The 26509-nt window shown below is 44.5% G+C and overlaps 1 protein-coding gene across 1 annotated transcript; it reads right to left on the minus strand.

The window, feature by feature from the left end:
• Positions 1–832: 832 nt before the first annotated feature.
• T265_11301 (hypothetical protein) lies at positions 833–25574 on the minus strand (the record flags this gene model as incomplete). Its single annotated transcript, XM_009177923.1, has 10 exons — positions 833–1721; positions 5150–5251; positions 8391–8829; positions 8936–9193; positions 23670–23870; positions 24881–24966; positions 25001–25107; positions 25150–25205; positions 25242–25371; positions 25414–25574. The coding sequence occupies 10 exons, from the start codon at positions 25572–25574 to the stop codon at positions 1711–1713; spliced, it is 1551 nt and encodes a 516-aa protein (XP_009176187.1).
• Between the last annotated feature and the right edge of the window lie 935 nt (positions 25575–26509).

The following is a 26509-nucleotide window of genomic DNA, read 5'->3' on the forward strand; positions in this document are numbered from 1 at the left end:
GACAGCTCCATGGATAACTAACATTTAGTTGCTCTGCTGTAGTTTCCACTTGCTCCGGATTAGAAGCAACCACGTTTGCTCGGTCTTTCACATGGCATCCGGGGAAGGAAAATCGCTGTGCAACACAGAGAAATTTGTTAGCTCAGGTGGCAAAAATGGCCATTGGTTGGTTCGCTGGGCTGGGTGCTTCGGTTGGAAGCGTTCCATCATCGGTCTGGACAATACCATCAGTGCTCTCAAGTTAATCACACTGGCAAGTGGGTGAAATAATGTGTTTTCCCCGACTTCCTCCTGAATGCTCACTGGTCGGATGATTTTTTTCGTCAACAAACTCTGGATGTCATGAAGGCGAATAAGTTCAATTGCTGAGAAAAACGACTGATGCGCTGCTTGCGCAAACGGAGTGACCGGAAAATATCACACATGCAGATGATCACGTCTAATCACTGAATTCTCAAAAAATAATTAAGCGATCAGTTCCGACAAACCTGAATACTAATGGGGCTGCCCGATAGCTAGCAAAACTTCCAATTTTTAATTAATACGTTCCTGTTTCTTATCTGAGTGGTTCATCTCACCATTCCAGACTTACCTTCGGTTTTTCGCTGCTAGTGTGGTTTGGACAAACTATTTTTGCTTTACGTTTATGCTATTTTATCCAGCACTAGTCATCCACATAGTGGCCTACTGTTAGCCCATATAACGTAGGAACCACGGCTTGATTTGCACTACAGCTCCAACATAACATTTACATAGTGGGTGATGATAACTCTTACAAAAGCGGCTATGTTTCCCAATGTCATTAAACACGCTGGTCAAACGAGGTGCAACGGACGGGTGTCTGTATTGAAGAAAGCAGGCATAACAAGACAGGGAGAATAGGAAGCTGGAAAGTGCTGCAGAATAGTGTACAGTTAATCGTGTGCGTAGAACCTGAACCGCGCCAGCCAGGTTGAGTGCAAGATGCACGAAACAAAACTCCAAACTATGTAGCATAGCAGGGTACCGGTGGGAGGATATCGCCAATGAGGTAAAAAACGATGGAACCGGTAGTGATCGACAGATGTAAATGGAGGGTGAATCACAGATGAGTTGACTGAGAACATTGGTAAGTTCTGGTTCATAAATGCGCGTCAGATAATCGAAAAAATCGGCGGGGAAACACAGCCAAGTTGTAACGGGAAGGATAGTGTGCTAAGCAGAGGAAAAGGGCGAGCCTGAGGTAAATGTGAACCGGAGGGTGGGGTGTACACTCAATGAATGAAACACAGAGGGGAGCAGTATTGATAGGGGCCGGTGAGAGGGAGCAAATCGTTTGCCGACCAATGTAAGGGAGGTGAAAAATGAGCAACGGTAATGGATACGGTGAAGGCAACAGGTAACCACATTGAAAAACGGAGTGAATGTAAGGTGAGGATAAGCCGACCAAACAACCATAAAATCGTATCAGAAAATGATGTGAACAAAAGCTAACACGAAGGCAGGACTGAAGAAGACAAAGCGCCGAATGAGCGCAGGCACAAAGGGATATAACCACACAAGGAAGCACTACTAATGTGTACAATTGCATTGCTGAGTTTATACGGGACAAAGCTGCAGTATTGGATATTCCAAGGACCAGAGACGGAGAAGCACGGGAAAGAGCCAGCAATCGATTGCAGTGGAATTGATGCAGAACTGGGTAGTTCATTTACATGCGCTACGAACGCATTATCTATGGGCTGTAAGTCAAAAGTGAGTTAAATTATAAGTATACGGAAGCCCTGGTGAGAATCGGGTAATTTAATGAAAACATACAGAATGCAGTCAGTATCTAACCCAAGGATGGTACCGATGAAATCGAGTACAAACTGGTCCTGGAAAAACCGACGGATAATGCAATGATGTGAAAGCTGAGGAACTAAACTGGAGCGTCATCCGTTATTCTTGACTGGCTAGTAAGGGTTACGGATACACTACCCAAGAGAAATTGGGTAGTGTTGGATGGAAATGGTGGAAAAACGTAACTCCCGTTTCTCGAACATAATAAAAATGACCTGACAGCCAGACAGTGTAGTAACTGGTTTCTGTGATGCACCTCACTATCCCACTTACTCTCACTGAAGTCGATGTGGCGAAATTCGCTGCAAACACCAACTCAACTTTTGCCCGATGCAAACCCGAGAGCGAAGAAGAAGAAGAGGGGGCAGCTCGAAAACTGATGACCAGTAACCACTAACTGAACAGTTGAGACCTACTGTGTACATGGAGGATAGCCAGCAGACTCACCCAGGACACAAACAGGGATAGCTGGTGTGAGCCAATAATGAAATTGGTTTCCAGAGTGCTGGGAACAGAAAGTAACTTCTGCACCAATGTAGGCATACCATCCCAGGGATGTCGAAAGTGCGGACAACTAAAATTTAGAGCCAACTGCCGTCGACATAGGAAACTCGTGGCCTGGATTACTAATAAATCAAAACAGGATTCATTCATGTAGCGTACAATATTCCTCCATGTCGTCCAGTTTCCTGTTTCGGCTTTCCACCTTGCAAAATCAGGGTTAGAAGCTTTCTACTAACTTCTGACTATGGTGTTCACCATCAATAGCGAATCGACGACGTCTCCACGAGCCTCAACGAAAAGTCCGCAAGTCAACAGCCAAGATCTGCGACCAGGTCATGCACCACCTGATCAACAAACGATTAACGCATCCGAACTGCTACGACGTTTCCTCGTTAATTGTATCGTGTCTCCGCGTTGATCCATGCCCTACGGAGCAGGGGCCAAGGCTGTGCACGCGCCAACAAATTTAGCATCACGTCAAAGTCGAAAAGAAAGACAGATGATCTGTTCAGTCCATTCGTGTGGAGATTTTTGGCTTCTGGTGCGCTTGGTAATCTGGCAATCTATACCAATCCGAATGGGGATTAACAAGTTCAAGGACGAATGGTATGGAAGATAAAAATCCGAATCGGTAAGACAGTTTCAGGACACCATAAGTGGGACATTTGTGGCCTGTCAGCTGCTAAGTTGTTATTGAAGCAAGTGTGACTAAGGACTAGCGACTGTCATGGATAATTTTCGTTGCCCGCATTGTTCTTGGATGGGTAGTATGGCCAGAACGAAGTGAATCAGTTGATAGCGCACCATTGTTCTACGGAGGCTGACTTGAAGAAGCCATACAGATATCGATTCGCGCAAGATTCGAGGGATGATGGACGGAGTTGAACCAAATCAGCGTGATGAGGAATTCAAATCTCCTATGAGATCAAACCAGGAGCGAACGAATGCGGTTTCTACGGACAATATGCAAATACACCAGCCATATCGATCGCCTGGTTAGAAAGCAGATGCCCCTACAGGCTGCACTTGCATGTGCGATGAAACGGTCGGCGTAGCTAGAAAGTGGACCTCTAAAAATTCCTCAGATTTCCAAATCTTTGTCGCGGAAGTGCAGTGAGGCGACGGCATCACTACGATGCGATGCATTCTGGTTTAGATGGTAGAATGGCTATCAAACGACGTGGAATACTGTAGTATGGGTGCTGAGATTTTGGCTCTTCTTGCAAAAGCTCATCAAGATTTCAAGTACAGTCGTGGACAGCACCAACAGATTCAATTCTTTTTGAGAGGCTTTCACTAAACATTACACTGAGCTAGCGATTAACATTTAATGCAGCTGGTAAAACCAGAGGCAGGGATTTATCTTAATCGTTGCAACAAAAAAGTTGGTGCCGTAACTTTGACTCTCGTTTTTGTTCAAACCAACGGCTGAGACCATGTGCGTCGATTGATCTTATATCCATCTGCATGGCCATAAGCGTATCCCATTTAACATTTTATTTTTGGTTGAGTGATATCTATTTACTGTTTGCAAAGCTTTCGCTCCTGTTGCAACCATCATGTAATAAACCCCAGTCGAACATCAGTGCTCCTCTCACGTTTAAATTTCCAAGAACTCACTATTCAAACCACATACCAGAAATTCTATGAATAGATGTAGACATGCACACCAATTTGGTTCCCACCTTATGAATAGTGCGTTGCGCCCATGCAACGTATCGTGATGTCTTAAATATCGTACAAACTAAAACACGAGGCCGCCTACTGCGGCACATTCAGTTGAAGAAGCACATCATAAACGAGATATTCGGCCGGGATTCAGCTGAGTCCCTCGTGAAAACTTCTTCGATGTGCAGATGAGTGAGTGTATTTGTCGAATTTCGTGCAGTTGGGGCTCAACAAGAATGTGTGATTGACAAAAACTAAGGGATGGCGCCTACTTGGTGAGTCCACAAAGGGCGAAACCGGTCGTGAGCTGTCGAAGAGTAGTGTGTTACGTCTGCACACGTAACAGAAAGTCGAGGGGATGACAAAGAGCGGTAATTTTGCAGAGGAGGTCCTCCGTAAGTTGAAATCGACCACGGCCAGTGCACTCCGTAAAGTCGTAATCGCCGAATAAGCGCCCCGAAGCCAAGTATGGGAGCAAATTTTAGTAGAAAGGAAGCTCAAGCCACGTGAGGTCATAACATATAACTGTTCACAAACGACCGTTTTGGCGACGCGTAGGTATGATGGAGAGTAGGAAATGGTGTGACCAGAGTGGAATCTTCATAACCTTTGTTACGTTTTGTTCAAGACGCAATAGGATACAAGTAGGGGCAGAGGTCGATGGCTGTCGTGCTGCGAAGTGCCATACTGGTTACTCCGGAGTGTCCAAAAATCGTCCGTGTGAGTACGTCCACTGGTTGTCGACTAGATGGTCTTTGAACTGTTCACCGAGCGTTGCAACTGGCTTACAAGGTTTCGTTGGTAATCGAGGAGAAACCATCGTTCCACCCAATACACTCCACCGCACGCCGGTTGCTGATGTGGTGTTTGCGGGCAAATTGTGAAGTTCGACGAACAGATTAACAGCCACTTGAGTAACAACTGCTACACCGGCTGTCTAACCGAAAGCTGGACACACAACCCCAACTACTTATGGTGAACGAGCACTAGGCCTACCTGAAGAACATTAACCGAATGACTGCACGGTTCTTAAGCAGTGAACACCGGTTTCTCTGTGCTAATGACAGTTAAGTGTTCTGTTATTGACTGAAAAGCCCACGTCTTCAGGAGGAAAGCCAGCCATATATGATGCACGTAACAAGCAAGCACAACTCACCTGATAAGAACGGTCCGAAATTAGGAGACAAAGTGTTGATAAACACCCGAGCCCGATGTGGATCACGTCGAAAGTAGTCCTCCATCAGATTCCACAAAGCCTCTGGATGATGAAAATTTAAAATAGCAAGCGAATTACGATATTTGTACAACCTGAGCTGGGGAAAATATCGAGCTACATGTGAGCTTAAACGGGAAATTTAAGCAACAGACGGCGTATGAGCTAACATTGTAGCTCAATAATTATGATGAATCCCGGCTTCGGACTCATGTCGTTTCGCTCATATTACCAGGTGGCCTGATGCAATATTGACGAGCACCGTTTTCAAGTTCGTTTTAGGATAGGTTGGATTCGAGTACAAGAAGAAATTCCCATTGCAAATGTCCAAATCTCCTCAAACTACTAATGAACAATACGTACCCTAAAAGGGAGAGTAATTCACACGATGAGCGAATCTTCCATCTGAGAATTCATCGCCTGAGGAGTGAGTCAACACGTGATTACTAGATGTGGACTCGGTGATTGGAGCATGAGTGGCGCTGTGTACTGTACAAACCAACTAGCGGTTTGTTTGACTTTCAAAAAGCGCTGAAAATCTTGAAAAGCTCAATAACCTTCAGTTAGAGGTATACATACATAACATTGTCGTATTGCCCTGGCCCTGTTTCGCTCCGAACACCACCCAGTAACAAGAAGCAAGAAAGAATATGAACCGTTCTTGACGGCGTTTCTTATAACGAGGGGTTGCTTGTACTGCGCCGAATAGTGGGCGCACATCTGACAAGAATCACTCTACCAGAGAGTGGAAGCTTCAGGAGAGAGATGGGAACCAATAATAGTCGACAATCAACAGTGCGTACGACTCCAACTATCTACGAGATTGCCACGTGCTAAACTGGCTGGTTTGCCACCGAGTTCAAGTCAGTAACCCTGATCGCACGTGCTGCATCACTCGCTATAGGCTTGCCATAAATAACAAACGAAGTTTCTCTTTAGTATCAAATGGATTTGACAAAGCATGACAATTACCAAGTCAGCTCTGTTCTTTTTACGATGAAAGGATCGAGGCGATAGGCTTAAGGTGAAAGTGGCCATCACAGCTTTGTATTAAAATCCGACGCGCACCGCCGAGCTCCTACTGCCATGAAGAAAGCTAACCTCACTGTAGAGTGAAGGTTTTCAGAAACCCAGTACGCAAGTGGGCTATACTGAATAGTGTACATGTGACATTTTCTAAGCCTGTCATACCAGGTTGGCCGAAAGGCAGAGGTTTGGGTAACCGTCTTCCACGTTGGAGGGCAAAACACCGTGGCGATCTGACCCTTGAAAGTGCAAACAGTTCTGACAAACTTACGCCAACCACCCCTGCGGTGCAGTTAGGCTTCTAAGCAAAAAGCTTTGCTCCAGGACCCCAGCCGTCAAGCAGCTGAGGCTCTGGCGCCCTAGCAACTGGTTCTACGATAGTTGGCATTGCCCTAAGTCTCAGAGCCTGGATGTTCGGTGACGGTTGATTGTGTGCATCTCATTAGGCAACATTTGTGGGAGTATCTCATGGGTCCGCAGATAGCCGCTGCCTGTTGATCGTATCCGTTTAGACCCCAAGGGACTATAGCTCTAATATTCCCGAAAACGGTTATCTTTATGCTTTGAACGCTTCGTTACGGCAGGCGAAAAACTAATAATGTTTTGGTAACATGGAGATATTATTCGTCGCTGTTCAGCCGTAAAATCCTTTTGTGCCTAACTGCCATGTCACCTGAAGGAAGCACGAGGGCTGAGATACTGTCAAGCTGCCCAACCCTAGACGGGAGTAGTTTCCGATCAGTAAATTGGCGCTTTAAACGCTGGGTAGTCTCGAGCCCAAAAGGACATGAATGCACAAGCAGGTACACTCGGTGCTGTGGGGCTCGATTAAGTGATCGTTTTTAAATTGAGATACGCAGGCAGTGTCGAACGCCTGCAGCATTTATGCGATGATCCCAGATTATCTCCGTACAGCATTAACTTCAGATTGGCTACATGGTGCTCCCACAGCAAACTAATTTCTAATGTAGGTAAAACATCATCATTAGCTGACGTGGCGTGGAGCAATCACACTGTCGCTAGTTCCGGGATACCTGTGTGGATTCTGATGCGCTTGTCCGTTGCTTCTTTATTCTGAGATTTCCGTGGTGCGTGAGATGCACACATATCACATGGCTATTGGAAATCTATCGGACGGTGATGTGAACTACTCCAGCCGATATGCTTAACAGGTCCAAAAAGCCTCTGATGAGCGAGGCAATGAATGATGAGGACAAACCACTCATTTACAATAAAAAAACAATAGCACCTGAACTGTTGGGCTGAATAGATTAAACAGCAATTCAACTGGTGACCAGCTGCTGTTCAGTCGGGTTGCCAACCGCAATGGAGACCTGGATGCTGAGCCTTCGACAGCTTCGAAAATATGCAAATGCTTTTTATCCTACAAGCGCCGCCAACCTACCGGTCCCAACGAACTCCAACTCAATCTAATCAAGAATGACGTGCTTGTCTAGCTTATTTTTTCCTACATGGGTGAAAGAAACCTTCGGATCCAACTAGCGTGAGTAAACAGTAGCCGCAATTTTCGAAAGAATGCGCTCGTATTGGAAGGTATGATAACTGGCCAATATTGGCGGCGTTCATGTTGTCAATCCTCGTCAAAATTGCCTAAGTGTTGGGGATGTAGACAGCTCGTGCGTTCATCGTACACAAGTAAATGGCCCTCTCTCTTCCCCACCTTTTGTATGGCTTTATTCAAATAAACTGACACATCAATGAAGAGCCAAAGCTCGTTGGTATTGTTGTCAGTGATGATCATGATCATGATGATGCGGCCTTTGCAGAAGCTCAAAGGAACATCAGTTAGTCATTCTCGACTTTCATCCACAGCAAATGAAGAGGGCACAATAGGAGCACATTTAGACTGTAATATGAAGAACTATTTGAAAAAAGTATTCAGATAATTGAGAAAAATATTCAATGGAATGCGTGACCCCGACTATAAGACGTCATACCAAATGCAGCACACAAGCGGTTTACATCTGAGAGTATACTCCACAGATTACCCCGTATGACCCAACGTCTCATATAATGGCAAAAGTAAGTCCACAGCGCGCGAAATTACTTAGACAGAGCGATGTAGTGAGCTAAGATAAGACAGTAACGTGACTGACGGGTGGACAGTGTGTGAGTATAGACCAGCGAAACAACTCACGCCTTGCGTCCATCAAAGTGGACAATTCAACCTCCGTGTTCAGATGATAATGGCCACCTTGACTGATGAAGACTGGTTCCATGCACTTTTGCAAAGATGAAGCACCGAGATTTGAATTTGGGGCAGTCGACATTTGAGGTGACAGTGTTGGAAGTAAGCTTAAAGTATTGAGTCGAAGCATGAGTTCCGCGGATAGGTGAGGAAAAGCGAACGGGGATGGCGGAGTACATGGTGAAGAGTACTGAGTTCCGGATGAGTTGAAGGATGGGACTACTTCACGCCAATGGGACAGAACAGTAGAGTTTGAGTGTTGTATTTGATTGAGGACTGGTAAGCAACATGTTCTGGGACAGCAATCACACAACCAACTATGAAAACGAGCCCGACCGGAATAGAGGAATGGAGATGACAGTGCCTCTTCAGCTGAAAGGCGTTTGGTCTATCGGATGGAAAAACAAATGTGAAAAAATACGCATTAGAATAATAACTGGCACGAAACACGAGCAGTGGACATAAAAGTGGATAAACCATGGGTGTAAACTTACCGGGCTGAATGTTAGCAGGCCCGTTAGGAGAGCCAGAAGATCTCCGTCAGGTGGTTCAGTCGACTGTGTGACGTGGTTGTTAGGTTGAAAAGGAGTGAGCATGGAAGCTAGTGCTGCGTGGTTTGGCGGTCGTACTGAACGACTTAACAGGAATTCAACACTCAGCAATGGGCATCCAACGAGGCTGGATAGTTCGGTGGGATGTGGTGATCCGAGAAGTTCGAATATCATCTCCAACTGACAGAAGGGGCTCATAGACTGGAATTTAAAAGAAGGATAGGAAATTCCAACATCATCAGACAATCTAGGTGTTGATCAGGTGAGACTATGGCCCGAAATTCGACCATGTTGTTGACTTTAATCAAACATCGAGTGAGTCTCTTGGGAGAACGGACATATGCATTTAAATGAAAACAACTCATCAAGACAAAGAGTTCACAATATCCACCGGGAGCGCTGGATGACCCGAATCGCCGTTGACCCTGGGAGGATCGCCACAAAACACATCTGATAGTCATAATGTCACGTCAGCTTTGAAAGCAGGAAACATTATGGGCATTGAGAAACTTGACAGAACATCAGTCAAACTAAAGATGATCAAATGTTTCCACTTGTTACATCTTCACGCTCGCGTTCCATTGACTGCGAAATTGTGCGAGTGGTATTGTCATTGGTTTTTTGCTTCTACTGCCATCCGAATTTTCTGGAAACACTTGCTTCTGTTATGCAATGTGAGGATACAATTATTTTCTCTTCAATTTACAAAAAAACTTCAGTTATTCATTAGATATCAGACAGGCAATTATATGGGTTGCCATGGAGATGAAAATACCTAATGCCCATAATTGCAGTCGGATTTGAGTGTAACATAAACAGCATTGCCGCAAGTAGAGACTGACGAAAACGACACAAGGTGATTCCGCGGCGCACTAGAGCTTACAAAGACGACAACCCCCCTATTTACGCACAATAATCGAAAAGAGTTGAGCCGTAAGAGTGCAAGGTTTGCTCAGTCACCGACACCAAAGAAATGGGAATTCACTTCACAGTTGTGAAAACTTTGAATGACTCAGCAGGTGGTTAAATGCTATCCAACTCCGTGTTCTTTTTATTCCGCTTAATGTGAGAGATTAGTAACAGGGGATGAACCAACCCAAACAGGTTCTTTTTTGAGAACATTTATTCTGATTCATCACTGTGCAAACTCGTTGGTCACCCATCGTTTTTAGGCCCTCCTTTGCTATTTTACTTCTTATGGACCCTGTTTCTTCCGGCACACCACAAGGGTTAACAACATAGCCAGTGCTTACATACTGGAAAGAAACCAAATTCTTCGGCAACAAGAACGGATAGACCGTAATAACCCATCAATTCGCAGGAACATCTGGCACAACGCCCAATGGATGGGCTGAAACAAAGTGATCAGGCTGATCATTTTGACGCTATCTTCGCTCTCCTACGCGTTTACCTTAAAGTGTCACACATGTGAACATGTTCGGTTTTAATGACGTGAAATTTCGGATGAATCCAGCGTGTGCTGGTGGTGTAGTGGTACCACGCTCGCTCGCATGTCAGATGTGCGGAGTTCAAACTCTGGCACGGCCACTGCGCACTGTTGCTCCTACGCGTTTACCTTAAAGTGTCACACATGTGAACATGTTCGGTTTTAATGACGTGAAATTTCGGATGAATCCAGCGTGTGCTGGTGGTGTAGTGGTACCACGCTCGCTCGCATGTCAGATGTGCGGAGTTCAAACTCTGGCACGGCCACTGGATACGCACTGTTGATGAGCTCTTATGAGAGCGAAACTTGAGTCCAGTGCTTACCGCCTTTGGCGTGGACTCACCACGATGAACGCACGAAGACGGGAGGACGATTATTCAAACGAGAGACATATGAGTATGTATGCTACAAAATCTCGCAACCACGAACACCCGAAAACCATATTTGTCCCTGAAACTGGTGCATATTGATTGTTTCTCCTACTCGCTGACCGGTTGCAGATCGACTTTGCTGGACATAGACAGAATCGTAGCAAATTGGGTGGGCGTACCTACTTTCAGAGCAAACAGAAACTGTACAACTGTTCGAGTCCTCGGTTTTGAACGTTTCAGGAAAAAGACAGAGCGTGAAACATATCCGTTAACTCTCCACGGATGGTGTTGCACACTATCGACTAGAACATAAAACGGCCGATAGCAATCCTAATGGTACAGAAGCAGCTGACAATACGGAACACGAGTGAAATGAACGCGCACGGTCGAGTGAGTCCACCGTCAAAATCTCGTCATTCAATTTATCAGCTATAAACCGTGCACCACATGCACAATGGCTCCAGCTGTTAGTTTCCGTCACTGGAAAGTGAGAGAGATACAGTCAAGCCTTGGAGGTGATGGCATGTTCATTTAGTGCGGTAATCGGGTGGCTACGCATTGAAAGTGATAGCTTTGATAAATGAGCGCCACTGCGTGATTGTCGAGTCCTCGGTTTTGAACGTTTCAGGAAAAAGACAGAGCGTGAAACATATCCGTTAACTCTCCACGGATGGTGTTGCACACTATCGACTAGAACATAAAACGGCCGATAGCAATCCTAATGGTACAGAAGCAGCTGACAATACGGAACACGAGTGAAATGAACGCGCACGGTCGAGTGAGTCCACCGTCAAAATCTCGTCATTCAATTTATCAGCTATAAACCGTGCACCACATGCACAATGGCTCCAGCTGTTAGTTTCCGTCACTGGAAAGTGAGAGAGATACAGTCAAGCCTTGGAGGTGATGGCATGTTCATTTAGTGCGGTAATCGGGTGGCTACGCATTGAAAGTGATAGCTTTGATAAATGAGCGCCACTGACTGCGTGATTGGTCCATTTCTGGCAGTGTTATTGACCATCGGTGCGTTGTGTCTCGGATTCCTTATCCCGGGAGGCGGCAGTTGTCAACCCGACTGTTTGTGTTTTCATACTTCGCTGTCAAGGCATGCACTGTCCACATCTCGGTCGCTTCCACTCAGCACAGGGCTGATCGAAAAGAGCTCTGCGAGGCAGACGGTCATATTCCCATGAACGAGGCAGAATGCACTGCGCTTCACATTTCGTAGCACCTAAGTAGCCAAGATGGGTAGTTAAAACGAGCGAACGGGTTGGGAATCAAATTTGTCGCTCGGTTACAAATACACCTAAACCAGTGATTCACAGCCTGGGTCGTGCGAAACTCTGAAGGGTACGAGACAAGTCAACTCAGGTTGTGAGTAAGTCGTGTCCAAAGAATTGCTAAAATATCGTCCAGAATCAGATGTAAATAACTTTCAGGATGGCGGCATGCATGCATTCACCAAAAAACAATCCACAAAGTACACTACCCTGGTTTTGGATATCTTGGAGTTATCAAGCTAGCACTTAGCGACGAAAAAGGACAATCCTTTGTCCTTAGCTGAGGCTCAAATGGTTTCCAAAAGCATCCAAAGCGCATCCAAATTGATTAAACCACTACAAATCTTTTCTAATACCTAGAGAGTGTTACACCATACTTATAACAAACCCCACTCACATAAAATGTGGAGCGGTTTTTCATGCCTGTGTCACGAAGGGATCAAGTTCATTTGGGATTATAAAGTCCTAATGATCCGGAATTTACGTTTGCATAAAAATCTGCTGAACATCCCTCTCCCACCCCAAAATGGAACATACCAGTGTCTTTGACTATTATTTCCGGATTTTTCATCACATTAACTGGGGGTGCGAAGACTAGTCGAGTGTGGGAAATGAAAAAAAGGTAATTTCACCCATTGATGAAAACTGAGGCAGCTTACAAAGTTCGGAATTTCGAGTCCTATTTATCTACTTTGTAAGGATGGAATGAAATACTGGTGTGATATTCTAACACTAATTATTTTCAGGCTCGAATATGGCACGCAGGGTCACTCAAAACGATGAAACACTGGCAAAAGCGGACACCAATTGGTTGCACACAATCGGTCACATGGTGGATGTCATGACAACCAATACGACTGAGTCAATAATCGTTGTGAACACAAAACGTGCCAACAAGTCTTAATCAATATTGTCTCTATAATCGCCAACGGCGGTTCCGCTTTCATAGAATGAATCGAGGGCTATTTCCGGGGCAGGCCAGTGTGGGGGATTTCATAAAATCGAGAACTTCGGGTTTATATCCGACCTCTGGCCCGTAAGCGTTGGCCAATAATGTAGAAGTTAGGTTGTAGACTGATAGACTCTAGATAAGAGGACTACAGGTGTGCCTTACCAATGCAAACAAACCAACGGACAGTACGGAAGTAGTAACATTAGAGTCAATTTCTCAGAGTACGAGGCATCCAATAGCGTGAACAGAGTGCCATTATACGGTGGGATAAAGGAACTTTATGGTCGAGATTTAGTTATGCCTCATTATAACGAATCGCGTAAGAAGTCCTACGATTTTTATACATAGGTTTTAGATTGATGAATAAGCTTGATTTTAAACATAAAAAGCCGTCTGAATGGTCTGAATGGAAACTTCCCCTACGCATTTCATATCCACTGTTCTGTAGAGTACTATCTTCGCCAGACCAGTTCACGTACAATCAATGAAAAGCTCGGGATATCGGTTACTCCCATTTGAACGGTTCCCTTTCCTGTATTGGCAGAATCATTCTGATTAGGCCACAACATATGAGGGACCCTGTTTACAGAAATTTACTTCACCTTGCGCAATATCCTAACCTTTGAGACTCAATTACGAAACATATGGGGTGGTACAAGATATCGTTTCACATATTCTACAAGATTGTTTATCCACAAGAAGATATAAATCAGCCAGCCTATCAACACTCGACAGGTATTTTACGGCCATATTCAGCACAATGCACAGATACAAGCAACAATCACTTATTGATTAACACAGAAACAACATGGCCAATTCGATTAATTAGTCTGTGTGCGTGGAAAAGCAAACTGCTAACGCTAGATCGCATCGGATCACTGACTGCACCGATATACACAATCTACACTTACGAGTTCGCAAGAACCCAGTTAGAGAAGAGAGGAAAATAGACAGGTGCACTCGAAGTAGCCATTCTGAGCGACTGCGTGCTATGCTGTCTCAAGATATTACGCTAAAGTCCATACGCTACTTTTTTGGTGCCCTAGGGGACCTGGCATTTTTTTTTAGAATTTCGCAACATCCGGAATGTCCGTTCTACTGTTGACCCTGTGTACCAGTCTCTTTCTCCACGTCCGCGAAAAGTCGTTCACCTGGGCGATCCAGATTAACACATACTTGTATGCCAGTACCTTTTATGGTGGATTCCACGTAAGTCTCTTTGCAAGTACCCTTAAATCCTAACGATATGGCAGTTAACCGATTCCATTGGTGGGGGTGATTTCACGCCTCATCAGGAATAACAAACCAGACGGCTCCCGTCGGGTCTCTATTGGGTGAGGTTATTAAAGGTTACTAGGTCAATGGCGTTTTACTCCGACATGATGCTCGGGCGCATTTCCTTAATTACGGGTCGAGAGCGTAGAAAATGAAACTGGAATGCTGCTACCTATCGACGCAATTTAATTGCACTCGTCTCTTATTCACTCAGTGAGATAAAAGAATCATCTAACCCGTTCTTCTATTTGTTTTCACATACTTTTGCTTCCGGAATCCGGTTGCTTGTAGCATAGAGATGAGTGAGTTGACTAGCGTTGTAAAAGGCCTTCTAATTCCGCTGACTCTTCCTTTTTTAGGAGGAATTAAACGGGGTCACCTCAAACACGGTACATTTTGGTGTTAGGGCAGCTCCATGTATACAGACAACGTACAATCTTGATCTTCCTTGAATTGAAGATTGTCTAACCATGTTTACTCAAAGTGGATAACCAAAGGGCTGGTGAACAAGATTCCTCATGTTCACATACTTCTAGATGCGTCGGTGTATAGACAAAGCGATTTCCGACAAAAAGTGTTCGAAAAGGATGTCGACGCTCTACACATATGTTCGAGTTCATCAATGACGAAATAATGAGAAATACTGAATTGCCCGAAATCGTGGTGTTCCAATCATTGCTGGAGAGACCGTTGTCGGTTTGGAGCATGCAAATATCGTCCAATCCTTCGAAGACGAACATAAGGCACAAGCGTTACTGGACAAATCAATCATCACTACACCACATTTTGATATGCGCTTTGCATCCACCAATTTGAAATTCATGAGTCAGAATGTGCTGTCATCCAGACATCTCGCTTACCATACAGACAGAGACCTCGGAAAATCACCAGACTTCCATGGTCGTATACAAGAGGCTACATTACAGATCGTGTTGTGGTACGGCTGCGAGACGTACTCCTACAGCGTCTTTAGGTTAGCGACTACCAATGAGCCAGAAGCACTGTTAGTAGTAGGTGTCACCGACGAATCCGTAACGAAGTAAGTAGAAAACGGGTGGTTGGTTGTACAATGACTGATTCAGGAGTGGAAAACACCCAGTACAATCGAATGCAGTAGACCGGCCACGAGCCATGCATGGCGAAAGACAGTTTCAAGAGACTATTGTTAATCTCTTCACCTTCAGAATGGCGAAAACCGTGTGACTTGGCAAAAGGAGGCGAAAGAGATCACGAAAAGTTTGGGTGCAGCCGGCCGGTCTGCCCTCCGTAACCGAGCTGTACGATTCTTTCTGCGCTTGGCTGAAGTCGCTACACGATATGGAGGCCTAGAAAGCCAGTACGGCTCGTGATGTTAGTTTCCCTCAATTACCTGCGTCTGGAAATAACAGGATCTCTATCCACTCCTACCCTTTTTCGCACTAAGGCTTTAAAAATAACTAAGGAGACTTTGTGGCTGCAAAACACTTCACTTTAGTGCTAATAGTAATGTTGCTATGAAGCTGATGATTCAGAAAGTTCACCGGCTCCAGCTTCGCATACTACCTCCCGATCACTCCATCGCACGCCTGATCAGTAGAGGTCCTGCGGGTCGAACAGCACTGGAAAGACGGGCGTGGAAGTCGAAATATTTGGTAATCTTAGGCTCCCATAAGTGTAGCTAGATGCCGGGTTGCAATCACTGTTCATAAAATGGATGGTCCCCTAAGCTCTTATAATGGTTACAGATGAAGAGTGGAGTGCGGTTTGTGCAGAGGATGTTATGTTATTCGACGTCACGCGCATTCGATTAAATTCCAGTCCACGGCGACATCAGACATTAATTAACTGTTCGATAATCGACAACACCCTCGTACTAAGACGCGGCACGACCTGAAAATTGGACGTCAGGTATAATGTTAAAATCAATATTCGGTAGACGAGTTACAGCAAAACATACTGAATGTGGTTTCGAAAGCGTTCCTGTTGACCATGCACTGGCAACAGTAGCAAATCAAAACATAATTCTAGATGAAATACATGTCAATATTACGTCACAAACTCGAGATGCACAAAAGACAAAAGAAGGAACACGGAGACCAAAACAGAGTATGGTGCCACTATGAAGGTCATCTCAACTAATGGTGAGTTTACTCTAAGCTTAGCACGCGGGACTAATACGTGTGTAAATATTAAATGAACGAAAACTAACACACGAGCAAAAAAACCTGGGTGAAAATTGTCGCTGTTCACTAATATCGCTAAAAAAATAGTGATTAATAACCTAAAGGAAACAGATAAGAGACTATCGGAACAACTTTCATTGGGAGAATACTACCATATGGAGGCCTAGAAAGCCAGTACGGCTCGTGATGTTAGTTTCCCTCAATTACCTGCGTCTGGAAATAACAGGATCTCTATCCACTCCTACCCTTTTTCGCACTAAGGCTTTAAAAATAACTAAGGAGACTTTGTGGCTGCAAAACACTTCACTTTAGTGCTAATAGTAATGTTGCTATGAAGCTGATGATTCAGAAAGTTCACCGGCTCCAGCTTCGCATACTACCTCCCGATCACTCCATCGCACGCCTGATCAGTAGAGGTCCTGCGGGTCGAACAGCACTGGAAAGACGGGCGTGGAAGTCGAAATATTTGGTAATCTTAGGCTCCCATAAGTGTAGCTAGATGCCGGGTTGCAATCACTGTTCATAAAATGGATGGTCCCCTAAGCTCTTATAATGGTTACAGATGAAGAGTGGAGTGCGGTTTGTGCAGAGGATGTTATGTTATTCGACGTCACGCGCATTCGATTAAATTCCAGTCCACGGCGACATCAGACATTAATTAACTGTTCGATAATCGACAACACCCTCGTACTAAGACGCGGCACGACCTGAAAATTGGACGTCAGGTATAATGTTAAAATCAATATTCGGTAGACGAGTTACAGCAAAACATACTGAATGTGGTTTCGAAAGCGTTCCTGTTGACCATGCACTGGCAACAGTAGCAAATCAAAACATAATTCTAGATGAAATACATGTCAATATTACGTCACAAACTCGAGATGCACAAAAGACAAAAGAAGGAACACGGAGACCAAAACAGAGTATGGTGCCACTATGAAGGTCATCTCAACTAATGGTGAGTTTACTCTAAGCTTAGCACGCGGGACTAATACGTGTGTAAATATTAAATGAACGAAAACTAACACACGAGCAAAAAAACCTGGGTGAAAATTGTCGCTGTTCACTAATATCGCTAAAAAAATAGTGATTAATAACCTAAAGGAAACAGATAAGAGACTATCGGAACAACTTTCATTGGGAGAATACTACCACTATTATCATTTATTTTCGAAGAGCATGGTCACAAACATAAAACGTGAATGAAAGCGATGAATGCGAAAGAGTAACAGGAGAATATGGGAGACAAGAGAGAAACGTCTCATTCGAAATCATGCCAAGAATGGTTCCAGTCTGATGAGATGAATTACAAAGTACGTAAAAATTTTGATATGGAAGCACGTGTCTGAAGACCAACAACCGATGAAAGGACAAACAATGTTGAATGCTCTCCAAGGCGCGGTAGGCGCTAGCACAGTCAAAACTCGCACATCAGGCACAGTGTCCGTCATACTGGGTCTGGTGCGAGATTAGATGGCAAAAATGTACATTCAACGCCATATGACACGCATAAAAGTGTCATAAGTACGCAGAGAGCCAACAATGGCAAGCACGCTGTAGACTAAAATCTGTTGTTTGTCGAGAGACAACTATTAACAATTGAATCTGGGCATGGCACAAACCTTGGAGTGGACATTTTATTTTGGGACGGCGCACCCACCCAACAGTTCACTGATGATGTCTTATCGTACGGTGACGAAACATTTGCAAGTCAATTGCCAAGCTTGACGAACAGATCAACAGCCACCTGCTCCACAACCAACAAACCCACCCGAACTACCAATATTTCGACACGTTATTGATTGTGTTTACTTTGCCACTTGCCTAAACACCCTCTAGTGGAGACTCAACCGACATAAGGCAATGGTGAGTAAAGTTGAAGATTACGATGATGACGAGTTCGACGATGAGTAAAGCAACTAAATATCGCACGTGTATCACGGCGTGGATTGACACGGCAGTCATTCCATATAAAGCAGGAACATAGGAGGTTATTCGAAGACTGTCGAGTAGCTTACCAGAAAGGAAAAACGCTACGCTCAGTTTTGGTGCAATTGAAAGATCCCCTGCCGGTTGAAAGGTCTAGGGACTGGGTGTATAAAATTAACTGCAATGATTGCACTAAGGTTTACATAGGATAAATTTCCGGAATTAGTGAGCATAAAAGAAGGATAAACAAACCACCAAGGAATGCAGGAGAGCACCAAATGCTGGTAAAAGACTAAGCAATGCCGGTACATTCCTTAGACACGGGACATGGAATAGATCTGGAGAATATAGAAGTTTTAAGACGGGGACTGGGATTCACACCACAGCGGCTGATAGCCGTGGCGGTGGAAATTACTAAGCATCACAGCAGAATAGAATCGAGGGTGTGGAACTGACGAGCGTATGGAAAGCGGTTTTAGATAAGCCATGATTGTGTGGTTGTCAATCCACGTGGAATCATTAGCAAAAACAGGGAGGGGAGTGGAAATCCCATCCCGACCAAAGTTCACAGTATCTCCATTACACAACTATCTTAGCTCATCCACACAGGCAGACAGACAGACAGAAAGTGCAAATGACGTTCAAGAGGGACCATCAAGTGAACCGAATCAGAAGAACTAGAACCAAGGCTGGACTCAAACCCAAGTAGGTTTCCCCATCGGCCCAACACTTGCTCACCCACCCTAAAACACAAAAATCCCTCAGCCGACACCCAACAGAAACTTAGTTTGACTTAGCTTATTGGTTCTCCTTCCGCCTTAAATCTCGACCAACCTCGGAACATAGTCACTTGGCCTGACAAAGCTTTTGTGTCAAAAGCGAAACGTTGTCCAGCAATAAATCTACCGATTGTTACCAAAATTTTCCCAAAAATGATGCTATCTGTGTTTCTTCATTTTCTACTCTCCCGTTCAATCCAGCCCATTCGGATTTTCAGTGCACATCACACGTGGCAGCTGTTCCTTAAATTTTTGATCAATTTTTATGTTGTGTACAAAAAACACCCAACAGATCATGCTGTGTGTATCAGGATGGTACGAAAACCTATTAGACCATTAGATTAGTCAGATTGATAACTAGCATTGGGCTCAACTCCACACGTGTGGTGCTCACGGATTCAACAAGTAACTAGAAGTAACGCCAATGAAGCACCAGTGTCAACATTGATGTTGCTCTCTCCGATGATGGTGATGATCTAAATGAAGAGTTTTCTATCGTGACTATTACTTTTCACTGAGTGACCATCTCGTTGAGATAATTGACTCTGGTCAACTGAGGGATAGCATGCGGATGCCCAACGAAATTCGCTTGGTAGGAAAAGTTGGCAGACACATTTTTTCGACCGCTTTAAGAAAGGTGGTCGCAAACAGTGTACTCAACACAGAGTTAATCTCGTGTGCCTTGCAGCACATTGCTGTTGCAAAAAATACATGTAGTTAAACCAGGCGGAAAAATCGCAACCTAGTCCAACATTAAGAAAGTTTGCAATCTCGAGAAACCTCGTATGTGGCTGAAGAAAGCCATTTAGTATCACGAGTAGATGGGCTAGAAATCCCAAATCTCTGGGATGACAAAATTTCAACATTTAGGCGGGAGAATGTGAAAGTGTCGACTTCTAGTGCTACCTGATAGTGAACTTTGCATAACAGAAAATATGTTGCTTATGTTTGCCTAATTTCGACAGCCTTTCAGCATAATGGCTGTGGAGTTCTGTCCACAAAAGATCTAAATTGATCTTGAATTCGGTGAACGGCTGGAATCATAGTTAGAATAGCGGAGGAGAAAAACATGGAGAACGGGTAGGATTTCACACACCATACGTGTAACTGGCGAATGGACGTTCACCAGTTTCATCCTCATCATCATGTACAGCTGTGAACAGTGTGCATGATGTGCAGTGGCTAGCACTGTTGCGATTTCGTTCGCCGATGATCTAATAACTACATCTAGATGGTGGGTCCCGAGGGAAGAGAAACCTGTAGTGATTCATCGAAGGGTTTGCATAAACTTTATGAGTAGTCTTGCATTAAGAACAGGGTTTGCTACTGTTAAACACATCACGTCTGCGTGGAAGTGTACGCTCGTTCGGGTTGTCGCTGTACCTACACGCCGAGAGAGTACGATGAAAAAGGTGATCAACTGAGATTCACCAGTGCCTATGATACAACTAAGCTTAACCGACTGAAAATTCAGAATTTTTATTTCCCAGTTGACCGGTCCATAAACCCTTATAGGTAGGATCGACAAGTAACGCAATTTCAGCGACCCACCGAAACCGATTTCTACGACCTGCAAACGCTGAAACAAAAGACATTTACAATAATGTACAAAAACTACATTAAATGTACTTTTTGGGCCAAAACGTGGACAAGTTAAACTTTACTGACACATACGGATGGAAGTGCTACGTAAGGGCAAACACATTGACGAATACTACCAAACCATAAGTTGTGAACTTCTGTTAAGCATCAACAGTCCACTCTATTCTGAATCGATTCAGGATGGTTCGAACCCGCTTCAGGACGTTTATATACCCACTCTTCCACGTGATGTGCGCCACACAAGTGGAATTAACGAGGACCTGAGTTATTCACCATAATCAATGGCAATGTGAAGAGGTGGTCACTCTCAACGATCATGAAGGAAAATCATTCTTCATTTAAGGTAAAATAAAAGAAAAGGTTGGCGATTATATGAATGAATCTTGGGAACTTGGCTGAAGCAGGTGAGAGGAATGAGTGACTGAATGACTGAAGTAAACAGTAGAGCAGGGTGGTATCATACGGACATACCAGAAATCCCATTCAGCACTCGGTTTATTTTATATGTATTTGGGTCACCTGGTTGGCTATCAGTCACGCAAGTGATGTTCACTGAGCTTATTGGAAACCATTGAGCCAACCGCAGGGGATACGTGAAATATGCAAGAACAACATTCACGTAGTCGACTCTCTGGTTGAAATGGTGAATACAGACACGTGGTCGAAGTCCAACAGGTAACTTGCGGGGTATAAATCCTAGGTGGCCTGCTGGACGCCAAAACAGAATAGACAGAACTTCTTGTCGCAACAGACATCACAAACCAAATGCCTTTCTCGTGCGCTGACGGCTGTGCTGTGAGTAGCAGGCGGGATTTCCAAACATCCACATCACTGTATGTAAACACGATGCTCTCGGTGTTTAATGACTTAAAGAGTGGGTCCAATTCCGTCGCGCGGTCACTTCTTTTAATCCAAAACGTGAGATGCTTTCTCAACAACATTCAGCAGTGAAGTACCAGTCACAATGATTAAAGTGACGCTGGATTATGCTTATGGGTTCAAAATCTTGATCCATGCATCCTTACACACGGCCAAGTCAAAGTCACGGTTGCACTGGATAATGCGCGTAGTGTCGCATTGAGGGGAAACTGACCCATCAGTCTACTGTTTAGACTGTTTTACTTGATGTTTAAGAAACCTGGCCGATGCCGTTTCCAGCACTTGCAAGAATAGGGGGTTCCAATCACGGGTGTTTTAGTGTGTCTGAGAGCAAGCCACCAAAACTGTACGTCGAACGACGAGTCCGTGCTCTGTTATAGTGACGTTAATTCAGATAGTTGGCCAACACAATCGGAGCTGTTCTTACTCCAAAACTTCACCAGTATTGACACTGTCGCCACGGTGATAGACGTTTTTGAAGGCTTGTCACCAAACGCCGTGTTTGGGCACCGGCGATTCGAGAAATCATACAAGCGACCTAATCCTCCGGCAGGATACAGCTAAAACAAATTAAACCTATCTCAGATCGGGCCAAAGACAACCTGGAGGATGCATGACTGACCACCGGTTGTTTAAAACCGGCGTGAACTAGCTCCACGGGATGTTTAGTAGTAGCATAAAACGGAGAACTAAGTTGGGAACTAATATTTCCTGTCCTTATTTCTTTCGTTCCGAGCGATTGTAGTATCAAGTGGCCTGGCTGCTGAGGATTGAATTACCAGTATGACATGCAGAAGCAAATATGAAATACGTAGAGTGCACGCCCGGGCAGATAACAAACTAGTGTCTTGATAAGATCATTGGATCAGACCAACGTATCAATATAGAGAACAAGCGAGTGAATTCAAGATGGCAACCATAAGTAGACAACTTAGGGAGAATTCGATTGTATGGGCTCGAAGGAACACTTGCCCAACACCGATAATAATACCTGCGAACTATGCGAATATACCGATTTTTTCAAGGCACGGCCTAGTATATTGAATAACCCATTGCTGGTGAATTAATGGCCGCTTGCGTAGAATACAGTCTGAGTTACCTGGGGGACTAGATTCATATTCGGAAAACCTGGATAAGAGGTACAACCAAGGACGCCACTAATACTGATCTGCAGTGATATGCTGCAAACTCACCAGTTATATGTAGAGAAAAAAGCAGAAAACACCCTAGAAGACAGGCAACAGTGACACGAACCGTTCCCATCGTCTTCAGTCTTCTGCTTTAGAACCCAATTTGCCTGCACCTTCGTTTGAGTCACGCTAACTTTGTGGGCAGACAGTGACTAGACTTGCGAGGCACGTGAGACCGCCAAGATTTATACATTCCAGGAGTGAAATGCCTCCTCTGGAAACCATCACGTTGGTGGTGCCAAAAGGTATAAGTTGAGAGCAAGGAGAGGCTTCGGAACACACGTCAACAAATGGTAATTCAGAATACCTTATTAGCAAGAACAGAGGTTGTATGTCACGGGATGTTACCATCTATTTCTGTGAGGCGTAAAACATGCACACTACGTACTGTGTTGGTAACACGGCTTCAGAGAAAACAGTGAACGAGGCATCACGTGATGAGAATTACGAAACTCAGATGCATCCGACACAGCTTCATTGTGAACAAAGTGATAACGACTGGCGTACGCTGATAGAAAGCAATCTTGAACTTCAATCGCACAACCTTTGTGGGTCTACTGGCAAAACACATGCGACTGTACAGCTGTTTTTGTGTCGTAGCACATTAATGATCAGTTACAAAGGAGGGTTCATTTTCTTATATCTTTGAACTTGAAGCCGTATGTTCCACAAGCTATGTCGCCAGCCACTCCGTTAGGTCGAATACTAACCGTACAATTCTTTCCAAGTACACGAGGAATGGGCTGTACATCCGTAACGTGATGCATTTATGCGCTCCCATAGTGGCCAGACGACCAGCCGAATGACTTACTTGAAATAAAATTTTCCGTGTTAATAATTCAGCCAGAATACAGCCGACACTCCAGAGGTCGATGGCGGCATTATAAAACGAAGAACCAAGCAAGAGTTCTGGGGCCCGATAGAATTGAGTGACTACTTCCACGGTCAGTGTGGGATCCTGCTCGTCAGACTTAAACGTTAGACAGGATCGAGCTAGGCCAAAGTCACAAATCTATGTGGGAAGGAGAACAAATACAACAGGCATTAGATGTGAAACAGAATATAGGTGGGTAGCTTGGAAATGTCCAGGAAGCAGAGTATCCTTGACGTTTCGGTGAAAGTAGTACAGCCAGAAAAAACGAAAACGATGCAACAGTGCTGCGCAAACAGAGCCATACAAACACAGAGGACATGTAACAACAGACATATTACACACCTTGCCTGAAAATGAACATCGAGAGACAAATTGTCTATGAAACCCACTGGGTTCCAGATGTCCATACAACAGATCATGTTACGGCTGACATGGGAATCTATCTAAAATTCACCATAATACGACTGGAAGACCAATTGAACCAAAGTATCACAACTAGCATCGTCCGTCTATAAAAGTTTGAGAGGCGATGACTAGGCGAAGTGCCTCAACTGTCCCCAGGGCGTGTGCATAAGGTCTTGAAAGGGTTGAGTGCGACTGAAAAGGTCACACTGAAGATTATTTGTACGCACATTGGGGTCCGTGTCTAGTGTGTGAGCAGCTTTTGTACTCCTGTTGGATCCTGTGCGTAAACAGTGCAGCCCCCCCCCGGACGGTTGTGTGGCCGAGATAGGATGTGTTACAAGCGAAGCTGAACGAAGATAGAAGAACTTATCCTCGTTGTTTACGACAACAATACGACAGCTTTTAAAGTGGTGCCAGGTTGCGCTGGATGGGTTTCCGATAGTTTCATTTCAATATAGTCGAAAAAATTAGTTCGCCTGATTCTAATTTCGGGTGATTAAAATGTGCCGATCCAATAAATTTTGGTAATTGTATGATGAAATCGATCAGTGCGAATCACTACGTGGTTTTGCTATTTATCTGGACTTTCAGGAACGGTCGCTCTATATATGGATGTTCACGATGAGGATTTCGAAAGAGATAATTACATTCTACTAGACCTGATGGTAAATCTACCAGAGATGACATCATTCACGTGCAGGTTTGAAATGGAAGTACTGGACAACGTGGACGGTTTCACTAACCTTGAGAAGACAATGTGAATTGACCAGAAGGTTGCCAGGCTTCAGGTCCCGATGCATGATACCAGCCGAGTGTAAATATTTCAGGCCTATGGCATCAATTAACCTAGCCAACATGCATACCTCGAAGTAGCTGATACGTAAACAACTTCACGTGCTCAATCGAGAGAGGTTGATTGGAAATTATAATTTTATGCAGGTCAGTTTCCATATACTCACAAAGGAAGCATCTGTATGGAGGACTTGTGAGGACAAAAAAACAGTGAGCTTACACATCATTAAATTCAGCGAAATTGTCCACCTTGACAATATCCAGCATTTGAACAACCTAAAAAAATCATGTATTTGACGAAAAGTGACATACGTTGATGTGTCTGAGGTTGCTCAGCAAATAGAGTTCTCTGTAGGCTCTTCTGGCAGAAGCCAAGGTATCAAACACACATGAGATCCGTTTGAGAGCCATCCGCCTCCCAGTCCTTGGATCTACAACCAACCTGGTTAATTTTTTTAGGTGAAGTGTGCTAAAGGCATCTTACCACACGACACCAAATGCTCCATAACCCAGAGATTTCTCCAAAATCAACTGAGTGGATGCATCACTGAGTTGAAGATGTGAGGCGCGTCGGAGAAGTGGCAAATTGGACAAACAGTTCCGTTGAGTCTCGCCGGTTAGTGAAAATACCGGTGTACGAAACATAAGGGGTGCCTCGAGTGCATAGAGGGGTCCGGTTAGGATTGGGGAAAACACCGTATTGAGCGTCGATCCCCATATGATGCGATCACTGACATTTCTGTCAGGAAACACATGCTTAATGGTTTGGTCTGTGAAGAAAGCAGTCGGCCGCAAGATCGGATTCATCAACATTGCATTCCTCGAAATGCTTTGGGTTCGCAAAGGCAGAGGCAATAATTCTCTGAAAGGGGGTTCCGATAGGATATACGTATTGCGCAACCAGCTGAAAACAAAAAAGACTATTGTTTACCTGAAGGGAAAGGAAATCCGCCTATTCCTTCAAGATAGAAAACTAACAGTAACCAAACTCGGTTGGATGCCAAACAATGACTTCCAATCAACATGAAGCCCCTAAAGCAACAATCGTTTCTGAACGTGTCTTCAACAACACTGGAAATGCCACCCATCGGAAGGTTCAGTTGATCATCGTCTACTAACATGCTGTCTTACTCTGCATTTAACGTCTCCTGGAGAGGCCAAGCCGCAGTCCTAGGAGGGCAAAACGTGAATGGTGATCGGGTGAGGTGGCTCTTTTTGAAGACCATTTCTCGTAACGAAAGCCTGCGACTAGCCGCACACCCAGGTCTCCGGAATGCCCTACATACTACATGTTGTTGATAAGTGATTTAGGGGAATTATAGAACACTGATTTTCAATGTCAAGGCACATCAGTCAGCGAGAGTACCAGTGACAGAAATGGAGAGCAAAAGAGAATGTTTAGGCTGGTGGGTAGGGTATTTCGAATAACAATTGGCCACCTGCTATTTCCAATCCGGAGGGGTGGGTTGTCAGTGTTGAGCCTCGTTTAGCCTCAGAGTTGTCTGAGCGTATATTTCTCTCCAAGCGTTAGTGTGCTACTGATCTGGTAGCCTTCTACCTGCTGTGCTCTACGATAATGG

This window comes from Opisthorchis viverrini, assembly GCF_000715545.1.
Source record: "Opisthorchis viverrini unplaced genomic scaffold opera_v5_473, whole genome shotgun sequence".
In the NCBI taxonomy this organism is placed as follows: Eukaryota; Metazoa; Platyhelminthes; class Trematoda; order Opisthorchiida; family Opisthorchiidae; genus Opisthorchis; species Opisthorchis viverrini.